General features: G+C 43.4%; 1 protein-coding gene across 5 annotated transcripts in view; it reads right to left on the reverse strand.

Annotated features, from left to right (window-relative positions):
* LOC127062567 (netrin receptor UNC5C-like) overlaps positions 1-13,134 on the reverse strand; it is a 40,360-nt gene that overhangs the window by 21,098 nt on the left and 6,128 nt on the right. For all 5 annotated transcript variants that reach the window (XM_050991029.1, XM_050991031.1, XM_050991028.1 and 2 more), the window contains exon 2: positions 3,129-3,360. In XM_050991029.1, the coding sequence (XP_050846986.1) occupies positions 3,129-3,210 (82 nt within the window). In that variant the 5' untranslated portion in view covers positions 3,211-3,360. The remainder of the gene's footprint in view (positions 1-3,128; positions 3,361-13,134) is intronic.

Genomic DNA, 13,134 nt, shown 5'->3' on the forward strand with positions numbered 1-13,134 from the left:
ACGTTCTTTCGAAGCTTGGCTCTCGTCTGGCGGAACCAACGGGGTAATTGCACCAACGAAGAACAAGCTCACCAACCAGTCTTTGCATTTTTCCTCGAGGCGATTTTGCGAAGAGGGTCGATCGGTTAGGCCAGCGTACCTTCAGATAGCCGGCGGACTACGTGATCGAAGGTCATACCGGGATGGTAATCGCGATTTACTTATGATACTTATCGAGCAAACCGTACCTTCGCATTTATCGGACATCACGAAAACGTCGGGATCATTATTCAACCGTATTCAATCCCTTTCCATGAATTTTTTTAACGAACATACCTGATTTCATCTTTCTCTCTATCTCTATTTATCTATCTGTCTATCTCTCTCTCATTGCATATCCAAGCGAAACTTGAATTCGTTCGAAATTATTCATGAAAACGAAATTAAAACTAAATCCAATTACGTTGGATTTTTATAAAATTTGTCAAAATGTGCCACGCGATAAATAACATGTCTCCCGGTTGAAAAACTCGAGCGTTTAAACGTACGCAAAGGGTGCGAGTTAAATAAAAGCTTTAGAGTTTCCGTGGCTTTCATAGAATAGGACGAGGACGAGGACGAGGACGAGGATGAGGTATGAGAAGATGGATGAAGGAATATGACGAGAGGGAATGACGGGAGATGCGAATAGGAAAGAATTTTCTCAACGAATGCGATGCGTAGACGTCGAGCTGGTGGAAATTCGCTAGGTGTCGGGAGATAACGACTGGCACTAAAAAATTGAAGAAGGTCTCTCGTTGTGGCAAGGGCGGCAGGTAGTACGACAGTTCGTGGTAGTAGCAGACAGAGAGGAGTCTGTGAGAGATAGGTAGGTAGGTAGGTTGGTAGGTAGGTAGCTAGCTTTAACACAACCGCTCACAAAATGTCGAGACCGTGGCTGGTTCACCCTCGTCTCGTCTTTCCTTTAATTATTAACGGGGCTAATATTTTTTCCCAGCCATGCTCGTGCACGAACGTTGGTCGTCGTCGTCGTCGTCGTCGTCGTCGTCGTCGTCGTCGTCGTCGTCGTTGGACTAGTGAAATTACTGAGAGATATCGCGTCGCGATAAATTCTTCGGCTAATTATTCACGAACGTTGTGAATGTATGGGTTAATGTATGCATGTGATATATCGCATGTTACAATGAGACCTAGCCTAAGGGAATATAGAAATAAAGTCGATGGATTTTATCTAATAGTTTGATGTCCTGGAAACGTAGAGAAACGATTGATCTTCGAAGATAGAGATAGATAAAGATAAATAGAGATAGAGAAAGATAGATAGATAGATAGATAGATAGAGACAGTCGATAGTAAGTTATCGCTCGAATCGTTTCTCAGAAAGGAGCCTTAGAAAGTTATCTATGGGGTATTGGACCAGCTAATATACGTCTCTTCGAGGAGGTTACCGGATTCCCAAATTCCTTCTCGTAACCGCTTTTACCGCTTAATACATGCGACGCATTATCGGACGCCATCGTGTCTACGTACCGCGTAAACGCGTAGAAACTTCAGAGACGAAGAACCATTAAACGGTCCAAGCGAAGGCGCTTTCCCGTTGTTGAAGCAACAACTTTCTCGTTGTTGGATAGATCTCTAGGAGAAGGAGGAGAGGAAAGCGTCGTCGTCGTCGTCGTCGTCGTCGTCGTCGGTGTGCTTGCTATCGAGACACATGCTCCGCTTCTACGAATTTATTCGAGTTGATGCGATTAATGATGTCGTCGCCGTTTCGGCGCGTCTTGTCTCGTCCCGTCTACTCCCGTCTCATTGGAAACACCATGGAAACTCATGATGAGACTCGGTAAGAGAATGGGAGGAGGAGACAGTTGGATTAGAATTCCTTTCGTCGTTGGAGATACACGTTACGATTGTTTCTCCCTTTAGAACCAATCAACGACGTTAAACGTTGCAGGTGAGAAACCATTCATCGTCGCTATGATGACGAGTACGCGAGAGGACGTCAAGGACGATAATTAGTTAGCCATGAGAGATCCCTGGAGAGTCAGAGAGACAGAGAGAGAGAGAGAGAGAGAGAGAGAGAGAGAGAGAAGAGGGGTAGGAGCACGTAGTCCAGGGGGCCGTTCAAAAGTAGCTCTAGGGGAGTATAATCCATCATCGAAAATGGCTTGGCGTAACGTAACTGGTCGGTCGTGCCTACGACGACTAATCAACGAGCCTGACTCGCCGTATAATTAGGCTTGTCTTTCTCTCCTTCTATCTCTGTTTCTCGTTCTCTCGTAGGAAGCTCGTAGAAATTCTGATGCTTTTTCCCTCCCGTGTTTCACTTTAGAAACGTTACTTATATATATATATATATATATATATATATATATATATATATATCATCTTTCATCTTTCTACGTGTGACTCGTAAAAAGTATTCTGCCCGTGTTTAGTTTACGTTACCTTATAGATCGTTAGGGTAACTTACGGCAAAGTCATCGTTTTCCCGGCATCGTTAATATCCGCCATCGAGAATCTCGATCTCTCACGTTGATTTCCATCGTATCGCATCGAAGGGGACGAACGTTCATTAAAAAAGATGGCTATACAAAATTAAGATCCCCTTTAACGTTAATTTTTTTCGATCGATGCTCCTCGAAATTGAAATAGAGTAATAGAAATGAAATGAAATGAAAGAGAGAAATATAAAAAAAAATAAAAATGAAAAAAATAAAGAAAAATAAAAAAAGAATTAATAAATGAAAAATACAGAGAAAATGAAAATAAGAATGAGTTTGCACATAAGTTCGTAAACAACGAGACGATATTTTTCTTTTTCCATTGACTCGTATATCCGAGTATCATGCATGTAGGTACCTACGAAAGACCGACGCGCAAAGTGGTACTCGGCTACTTGTTTCGATACAAGTACCTCGAGTAAGTACTTGGCTCTGCTGCTCGAATCTGCGGATATCGGGGACAAGCGTCATCGAAAGAGTAGAAAGAACAGAGAGAGAGAGAGAAAGAGAGGGAGGAAGCTCATTATATGCCTGGCACGAGCTAAATGGCAGATTTAACGATCCCTCGAGTTCATCTCGTCTTTTCTCTAATGCCCTTTTTCTTCTTCAAACTAGCTACTTCCCTTTCGTAAAAGATTTACTTCTTACCTTCTCCGGACGTGAAGGGACGCACGACGCCAGGCAACAGGACGCAGAACAAGAGAAACAGGGAGCACGATTTCGGCCTCATTTCGTATATATCGCCGACGAGGTCATTCGTTCATTTTATTTAACACCAAGTGTAAAAATGAACGCGATCGATCGATGATATATCGATACGTGAAACGAACACGTCACGGCACTCGTCACTCTACCCGCCGAGTCCTCTTCGATCTGGCATCTGTAATAATACAAACGGAAAAATAAATAATATAACGCGTTCTTTTCTACGAAAAAGAAATTTTGTAAACTTACGTTTGTATATATTATTTATAGTCGTAGTAAGTACGTATTATATCTAAGATCTTTCGTTTAATATATATATATATTTTTTTTCATTTTCGTTTTCAATTCAACGATAATAGTCATGTTAGTTTACTATGTATCAACTAAACGTATTCACTAAACGCTGACGAAAAAATGTTGTAAACATACTTTCGTATATGTTATTTGAAGATATAGTATAAGTATGTATTATACCTAAGATCTATCGTTTACACGTATACACATACAGTTTCTTTTTTCAATTTCATTTCAATTCAACGATAGCAGTTATAATAGTCGCGAAAGAAATATCGTCTATTACGTCGAAAGCTCAGCTTCTAACAAAAACATAAATAACAAGCTAGTACGATTACAACGGGCCAGTAGTGAGAAAAGTTATGAAAGAAACGAATTGCGAGGGTTTTACGCGTCGAGATAAGGAAGACTATGCATAGCGTGGTAAGATAAATGAACGAGTTGGCCCTTCAAGAATCGAGCCCTTCCAACCATTCACGCGAAAGTCGGTCCACATTTTCTTTCTCTCTTTCTTACTATCTTTCTTCGATGTCAATCAAGAAAGAAAAAGAGGAATAGAGGAAGAGTGTAGGTTCTTTTTGCGAAATGAAAATGCTTTTCTACACGCGAACGAGGGTAAAGAAAACGAAGCGAGAGAGGTCGAAAGGGAACTTTCTAGAGGGCTGAACGTCGCTTCGTGGCAGCGTTGTTTCTACCGGAAAACGTAAAAGACGGTTAGGAGAGTCGAGAGTGCCACTTACGAGGTAGCTGGCAACCCTTGCCGTCTAAATATTCCAACGGCGGTGGATACTTTCCCGCACGCGAAATTTCCGTGGCGCCTTCGTTCTCAGTCGTTACCGTGAAAGGAACGAAGGAAATTCTGTGAGAGAAAGAGAGAGGGAACGTATCCACCTCTTTGTCTGTATCTGTCTCTCTCACTCTCTGTCTTTTTCTCTTTACACGACCGAACGACTCCTTTCTTCCCTCTCAAAAACATCCTCTTCCTCCTATCCTGATGTAATGAACGATAGGATTAATAATTAAAGGTTAATGGAAAGGAGAAATCGTTTTGTAAATTGATTATTGACGAATGAAATAGAATATTTAGAACGTAAATCAAACGATTCGGGAAAAAATATGTAGCTGAGTAAAAGACGATTCTTTTTATAGCAATAACTTGTCATATAATAATTTTTAATCGGCATGAAATCGTCTAAGGATTAATGACAGGTTCTCCGTTATCGTTATTTAGTTCGTAAAAGAAACGTCGATTTTCATTATCCGCGGCTAACTCTCTAATCATACATTTCGTCGCGTCCACTTTAAATATCGATTAAAAGCAAGTGCTTGACTTCAAAGGAGGTAATAAAGAAATAGTGAATTTTCCACGCTCGAGATGGTAAAAAGTTAATGCTAATCGAATGATTACGCGTTAAATTTGTATGTAAGAGTCGTCGTGGCTCGTGTTTAACATAGAAGGTGAGCGGAAAGTAAAAAAGGATTAGAATTTACGAGCGTAACCGGGGTCGGGATTCCGCGTATTAGAAAAATCTAAATGGCGCATTTTATTGGCCTGCCTCGCGAGAAACGGTTCGCAATACGAGCAAAGTGAATTAAGCGCGTTGAAACGTATCGCGGCGCGTAGCAACGCGCGGGAACGCGTGAAAAACGACGGGATTGACGTGCGCGCGTGAAAAGCTTGTTAGTATCGAACTTGTTATAAAAGCGTGCCGAATCGGTGAAGTGAGACCCCGCCGAAGGGATCGTTTATCAACGTCGTTCCTCAAGGCTTCGCGATACACGCTCGATTACATCGGTAAGAAAGCCGTACGCGCGCCACCAGTGCCGTTCGTTCTCGTACGTAACGCGAAGTACGTAACGGACGAGAGAGCGTGTTCGAAAAGGAGGAGGAGAACGAAGACGAAGAAGAAGAAAAAGAAGAAGAAAGAGAAGGAGAACGAAGAGAAGAAGGAAAAAGGAAGAAATAGCAAAGATGGAGAGTAGAAATTGATACTCGACGAGAAAATAGAGTCGGCGTGAGAGATACATATTCCGAAATCAAAGGAACGGAATAGCAAACGGCGGAATTTCTTCGTAAGCGGAATAATCGGTGCGTTAGCATGCAATAAATTCCGCTTAAACGACGAGCATGGTTATTTTACGAGCCAGCCGCGATTTATTCTAAGCCGACACCCCTAAGCCTCTCGTGAAATCACGAGAAACGGAGAAGAAGTCGTGCGTTTTCCCGTTCTAGCTCGTTTCGCACGGTTTCATAAATCGTTTGTAAGATCGGACAAGCTTACGAAAGAGCATGCACACATTAATTACCGACCTGAGGTTACTAATATGATTAATTTATATCGAGGTGATTAATCGTTTCCCTCGATCTCGTAAAAAGCGATACAAGTAAGACAAAAAAAAGTAACGTAAGGGTCTTAAATTCGTAGAAACAAGCGAATACGCCTGTTTTTTATCGGAGTAGACTATGGTATATGTATTTAACTCACACGCGGAAGGGAATACGGACGAGGTTTGAATCACGATGCGATGATTCTCATCCTTTTACGACGACGACTACGACGACGACGACGACGACAGGGAACGTCTAAGAAATCGATGAGACCACAGCGCTCAACGACGTGCCGCCTTACATTAATTAGCGACACCGCAAGTGTGATTAATTTTCGTCGAATGATTAATCGTTTCCTGCTTTGCTCCAAGAAACTGAAGATATTACCTACCAGACGAGAAAGAGAATGGAAAAAGGAAAATTGCGTTACGGATTCAAAACTTTCGAACGTGGAATTAACTTCGAGTTGGAGAGAGATAGAAAATCATTTCTAAAGAGCGAGAGAAAGTGAGAAAGAGAGAGAGAGAGAGAAAGAGAGAAGGGGAAGTTTGATCGAATCGCGATCGTTATCGGCGAGGAACACGGAAGCCACGGACAATAAGTAGGGTTTAATCGAGGAACGGAATATCGTGGGACTGCAGGAGCGTGGAAAATCGATGCGACCACGGCGTAATGCCGATAAACAGCGAATACGATAGAGGGAGAGATAGGTAAAGATAGGTAGAGAGTGCGAGAGAATACGAGAGAGAGAGAGAGAGAGAGAGAGAGAGCTTGAAAGTGCTCTCGGAGATTCATGACGCGGAATAATCCGCTGAAGATCCGTGGAACGCGTATTGCGTGGTACGCGTACGCGTAGGCCCACCCTACACAGATTTCCCATCGCGAATTCTCTCTAATCCTCCAGGACGAGGACTCAATTTATAAACGCGTTTCGGTATTACCCACTCAAGGGCTTAAAACACTCGACAGCGACCGCCGTTCGTTGTGCCAAGCCGGGACACGCAAACACATGGCATTTCACACTGCAGTTGGCACGAACGATGACGTCCTGCCATGATCGAGCTGAGAATCCAGCCGAGAATCGAGCTGAGAATCGAAGCGACGAACCGATGCAAGCATTCGACCGAGATAGAGAAGCCGACTACCGGAGCTTTCCTTTTCTTTTCTTTTCTTCTCTTTTCTTTTCTTTTCTTTCTTCCTTTTTCCGTTTTATCTTTTTACATCTAACATTTTCGAGCTGCTTCTTCTTCTTTTTCTTCTTCTTCTTCTTCTTCTTCCTTTATCAATGACACCGTGACTCGACTGTCAAGATTTCGCTTCGTTCAAAAAGTTTGCTCGGCCATTGGAAAGTTTCTCTCGAGTGTTTGCGTAGCATTGAAAACTGGCTCTGCTCTTGATGTGGCCTCATCGTTTATCCCTCCGAGCCCTTTGGGACTAAGAACTCGAGAGCTTGGCTGTGTTGGCTCGAGTGTAAGAGAAAATAAATTCGTCGAAACACAAGAGAGAGAGAGAGAGAGAGAGAGAGAGAGAGAGAGAGAGAGAGGGAGGAAGAGGGAGAGAGATATTCTATTGGCAAGGTAGGTAAGACGATACTCTATAATCTATAAACTCTATACAAGAGATAAACGATATCCATGACCGATTATAGGAACGACGAGGTGAGAAATCCTGAATGATCTTCTATAGTATGAGCCGGCATCCAAGAGAAGGATCATTCTTCTGACGAGTTCGCATTCGAAGAGCATAACCGAGATTAAAAGCGCCCGGAGGTGGAAGAGACAGCGTCTTAAATGCGGTTTAAAGCTTGGAAGGGCGACTCGAGTATCGCGTGACAACAGGTAGGGGAGTCAACGGGCTGGATTCCCTGGAGGATTGAGCTACCGGTTTCGAAGGAGAAAGATTCTCTTGGATCTTTCTAAGCGGCATAAGAAGAAGAGGATCGGAAGAGGAAAGAGGAGCAGGAGGAGGATTGAAGATGAGGAAGAAGAAGAAGAAGAAGAAGAAGAAGCGGTCACGGCGGATTCGATGCGGACCGGTGTGCCTTTCGAAAAATTTTTCGTCGATGAATAGATAGACGATTACGAGGGCGAGACGAACGAAGAATGGTCTTCGTAACGATGCACGATGGCATAAATCTTACAAAGGACTTTATTAGCGAACAGGGACGAGCTACTCGTGTTCCTTTCCTCCGTCGAGCTTTATCTTGGAGCGTCCATTCGTTTACGTTCCTACGTTCGACAAAGTGCGCCATGTTAGATAATGTATATACACGAAGACAAACATATTTCTCCGTATCCCTTTAATAAGTATCTACAAGTATCTACAACAGTTCTAAATGATTGATTCGCGTAACGGTCGCGTAAGGTATCGGTCACATCTAAAACGCATTTAAGTACATCGAAAAGTCATAAGCCACCTGTAGAGGTAGGCAACCTGTCAGAATGCGAGATCGGCCTGGGCTTTTCGTTCCGCGGATCTCTCGGTGGAGATTTATGAGCTCGAATCGATAAACCGACGGGGAGAGCATTAATTTAACGCTCGATGCAACCTCGATCGTTTGCGAATGATACTCTCTCTCTCTCTCTCTTCTCTCTTCTCTCTCCTCTCTCTCTCTCGCCTGCTCGCTCTCGTTCCAAGAGTACCACCGAGTAATCCTATGAGAGGAAATCGAGGAAGAAGCGATAAAAATATCGGAAAAACGTCGTCGTTGGAGGTAGTCGATAAATTTCCTACTGATCTCTTTCACCGTTAGTCCCTTTTTCTCCTCCGGATGAAAGGAAAGCGAACGAGGCGCAAACCGCAATGGAAAAAAGAAGAAGGCAGAAAACGAGAGAGAGAGAGAGAGAAAGAAAGAAAAAGAGAGAGAGAGAACATGAGATAGAGAAAGAGAGAGAGAGAGAGAGAGAGAGAGAAAGAGAAAGACGCGTGTCGACCATGTTCAGGTATAATATGACCGAAACTCGGCCCCTTGAGAGACGTCTATCTCGTTCCTTTCGATTTTTTTTCTTTCTTTCTCTTTCTTTCTCTCTCTTCTCCTTTTCCTTCCTTCTCTTCTTCTTCTTCTTCTTCGTCTTCGTCTTCGTCTTCGTCTTCTTCTTCTTCTTCTTCTTCCTCGCAAACGTAATCCGAGAAGATTACGGAGCGAAATAAACATGTCAACCCTGGCACAACAGCAGGAGGGATGTGGGTTCGCGGAGCGTCTTTATAGACGGCACGAATATTCTTGTATTTCTATCTTTCTCTCTTTCATCTTGTTCTCTGCTTCTTACTCCCTCGCTAGCAAAGCAGTATCGTTACTTAAGCAACTGCCAGATGCGAGCAGATGCGCCTAGTCGTGGTTTCACACGAGCCCGATCGAGCTCAAGCCCTATCTTCGTACGATCTTGACCCCGAGATCGCTCAGATAGGACCATGCGGAGTTTTATGCGCGCCACCATGGATCTGTCCTCCTCTTGTATTCTCTTCGAGCACGATGGCGCTTCTACACGCGTGCCTATCTCTCTCTCTCTCTCTCTCTCTTTCTTTCTTTCTGTTTCTGTTTCTTTTACTTTTATTTATCTTCATTTTTTTTTCTTCGTCGTAGCTCGCCTCACTGCGTGGGGGTGGTGTATTTCTACTTTCGAGTTTGCACGGACGTGAACAAATTTGTGACTACCTGCTCGGAAAGAACAGATTTCGCTATCTCTTTTACTCTCTCTCTCTCTCTCTCTTTCTCTATCTTTATCTCTTTCTCTATCTCTTTCTGTCTATCTCCTTTTTCTTTCTCTGTCTCTCTCATTCTCTTTCTCTCTCTCTCTCTTTCCTCCTCTTTCTTTTTATCTAGTAGGATAACCGATCTCCAAACGTTTTTTCTTCTCGATTTTAAAAGAGTGATAAGAACAACCATGTTTCTCTTCGCTTTACGACACGAATTTTAAATAGATTAAGAACACCTAGAGAGAAGAAGGAAAAGGAGAAGGAAGAATTTTCGTTCGTTTATTTAAGAAGGTTACTTTTTCGAATTTTCATCCGTAGAATGACCGAGAAGATGAAAGGAAAAGATTTTCCTAGGCGTTTCGTGTGTCACGACGTTTAACAGTTTGGATGGTACGTCAAAAGGGAGGACTTAGAGGATGATTCCTCGAACAAGAACATCACGTAGGTTATCGACGAACGAGTTTCTTTTCGCAGAGTCAGCAAAAAGTCAGTCGACCGATCGGGATAACGAAGCAAGCGGTATCGTTCGAATCACTGAAACGGAATCAACGAAAACGAGATTGAATGAGATCAAAGAGGAATTCATGGCTTTGCTCTCGTTCAGTAATATCGAATATCGAAGAAGATCGGTGGTAACTCGAAGATAGCAGTCGAGTTTCTCTGGATTTCGGGTGAGTCTGGTATTTTGGAAGTTGCGATTACTCTTATGCTATCGGGTACAAGAGAAAGAGAGAATAAGAGAGAAAGAGAAAAAGAAAGAGAACGAGAGAGAGAGAGAGAATCGGTAGAAAAGGAACGATGGTAACGGCCGTCTGGATATCTTTACAGCTTCCCAGGGACTCTGGATCAAAGGATTTCACTTTGTCGAAACGGAGTCTATCCTCGAACGCAGAGAGAACGAGGCATAGCACTGCCTTTTACCGTCCTTTCGAAAATCGTGGAATCACCTTTTCCAGGAGTAAGAGAGAAAACTAAAGAGAGATAGAGATAGAGACCAAGAGAGAGAAAGAGAGAGAGAGAGAGAGAGAAGGGCAAAAGGGCGTACGTTCGACGAGCCCGAGAAATACACCTTTCTCGCCTCTCCTTTGATCGTTTCATCGGGCGCGACCCCAAGCGTGGACGGCTTTTGAGCGGCGAGTCATCTCGCAAATAGGAACGACGTCTGAAAATATACCAGGCGTATATCCTCCTCCGTGAGAGGTGCCACGCGAAGAGGGGAGAAGCCGTTTCCTCGGACGACGCACGGTAGGAGGATCAAACGTTCTTGCCCTCGCTTTTCTCTCCCTCTCTCTTTAGACTCCTTCTCTATCCCCACCTCCACATTCACCTCCACCTCCACCTACCACTTCCACCAGCAACTCCAGCAACTCCTCTCTCGCAACGTTTCTCTCGCAAGCGCAAAGTTATTTCGCATTTTTACGTGGATGAATATAAAATACAATACGACGAGTCTCTAGGAGCCTTGGGCGATCATAAAGCTCCGTGAATATTCGATATCGAACTGGGTGGCCTCCGTGGAGATGGAAGGGGAAAGGAATAAGGGAAAAGTATTTTCTTCTTCGATATTCGACAACAAACGTTCGCTCTATGGGATAATATAGAAAAGTCTCGTAGATTTTTTTCTATCGTAAGCTGAAATTGTTCGAAATCTCGCGGGATAGATATATTCGTACAACAGAGATAGAGAGATGGATAGAGAGAAAGAGTGAGAGAAAGGAAAAGAAAGAAGCGTACGTAGAATTGATACCACGCTCGATAAAACTACTTAACGTGCCGGTAAAAGAAGAAACGTGAGTAGATTTACGTAACAGGGACACGCACGCGTGTCTAGTCTTTAGATGGTTGAAACGTTCGTTGAACGAAACGAACGTTCGACGTTCGATAGTTCTTCTCCCGAGAAGAAACGTTTACGTACAATACATACATACAATATGCGCACCTACATACATATATGTACATACAAATGTCGTTTATTTTTCTCTAGTTTTCTTTGAACATACATGCACTGGACGAAGAGTGGCCAGATTCCGACAGTAATTTGTCTCTCTAGCAGGACAGCAAAGTCGAGTCACGCAAATTGACAAATACGCGGCGAGCGTCCGGCCTTTCGCAAACGAGACACACGTGGGACAAATTCAACGGCAAACAGAGCTCGACTCGGTTCTTTGCCAAAAGGGAGAAACGTTGTTAGGACGGACATTTGAACATTACGAGTATTTCTCGAAAATGTTCTTTTTATGTTAATTCCATTGGCTCGAAGAACGCTTTTATTTTATTAATCTACTCTCTTTCTCTTTATATGTCTGTCTGTCCGCCTCTCTCTCTCTCTCTCTCTCCCTCTCTCTATCTATCTATCTTTCTCTCTCTCTCTGTTATTGGAATCGTTCGTGGATATCTCAGTCGTAAAGCCCCGAAAGTTTTCGCGGACCATCGGCGATAACCCCATAAAACGATCCCCAAGTCGTTCCACGTTATCGCGAGACGATATAGTACACCGTACGAGTTACGAGTTGGTAAAAAAAATGTCGAAGGTAACGCGTAGGCGATTCTCTTCCGTGATCGTTCTCTCCCGCGGAAGCTTCTTCCCGAACAATAAATACCATTGGAGAGTTCTTATCCGCATCTATCTCACTTTGTCTGACCTCTCGATTTGCATCCTTTGTGCTTGGCGCTTGCTCGTAAATCACCGTCGACGGGAAAATGCACGCGCTAGAAGCAACCAATAGGTAGAGAAAGATTAACCAAGGAGAACGGGAGAGACGGAGACAGAGACAGAGAAAGAGAGAAAAGAAGATATCGACCGAAAGAAAGACAGAGAGGTAAGATTCGACGTGAAAGTCTCGTTTTGCGAAATTCAACGAAGCGTGAACATTCGCCTTTTCAGGCAAGCCCTTCCGCAAAATTCTCACGGGTTCTCTTTCCTTCGCAGATGGGATCGAACGCATGCCAGATGGATCTCTATTTTCCAGATCCTGCATCCGTTTGAGATGCATCTTTCAAGGTGAAGGAGAAAGATCTTTTCTGTTTTTTTTTTATCCTTTTTTACAAAAGTCAGGTTTTCAGATTTTTCAATATCCAAAGAAAAAAGAGATATATAGCAAAGGAGAATAAAGAATATCAGCTTTACCGTTTTCTAAGAAAACAAAAATAGAAAGATGCAAAATAGAATGACCAATAATAGATTCTTAATTGAGATTATGCAAGACTGCGCTCACGTTCGTCGAACTTCCTGTTCGGTGATATGTTCTTGCCAGTTCTTTACACGCGAACACACCTGCGTGTAAAATATGAGTACGTGTACCGCGTGAAAAACGGAAGCTAGAAAATCTTGCGTACAGTCGAACGTAGCACGGAAGCAAGCAAAGCAAGCAAGCAAGCAAGCAAGCAAGCAAGCAAGCAAGCAAGCAAACCACCATTCTCGACGAAGGCGTAACTAATGACGTAAAATACGCGTCGTTTGTAAGCGTTACGCCCGAGGTGAATCTTTTACTCTTTCGTGTCGTACCGAGGACGCCGCTTTAATCTGATTTTCACGTTACGCGGACGTTGCAATTAAGTTCGCCATCATCGCCGGTACTGTACTCACGATGCGTTACGAGCTTCGTCAAGGGTACGAGCAACCTTTTCAGT

The sequence above is a fragment of the Vespula vulgaris genome, chromosome 3, assembly GCF_905475345.1.
Source record: "Vespula vulgaris chromosome 3, iyVesVulg1.1, whole genome shotgun sequence".
Lineage (NCBI taxonomy): Eukaryota > Metazoa > Arthropoda > Insecta > Hymenoptera > Vespidae > Vespula > Vespula vulgaris.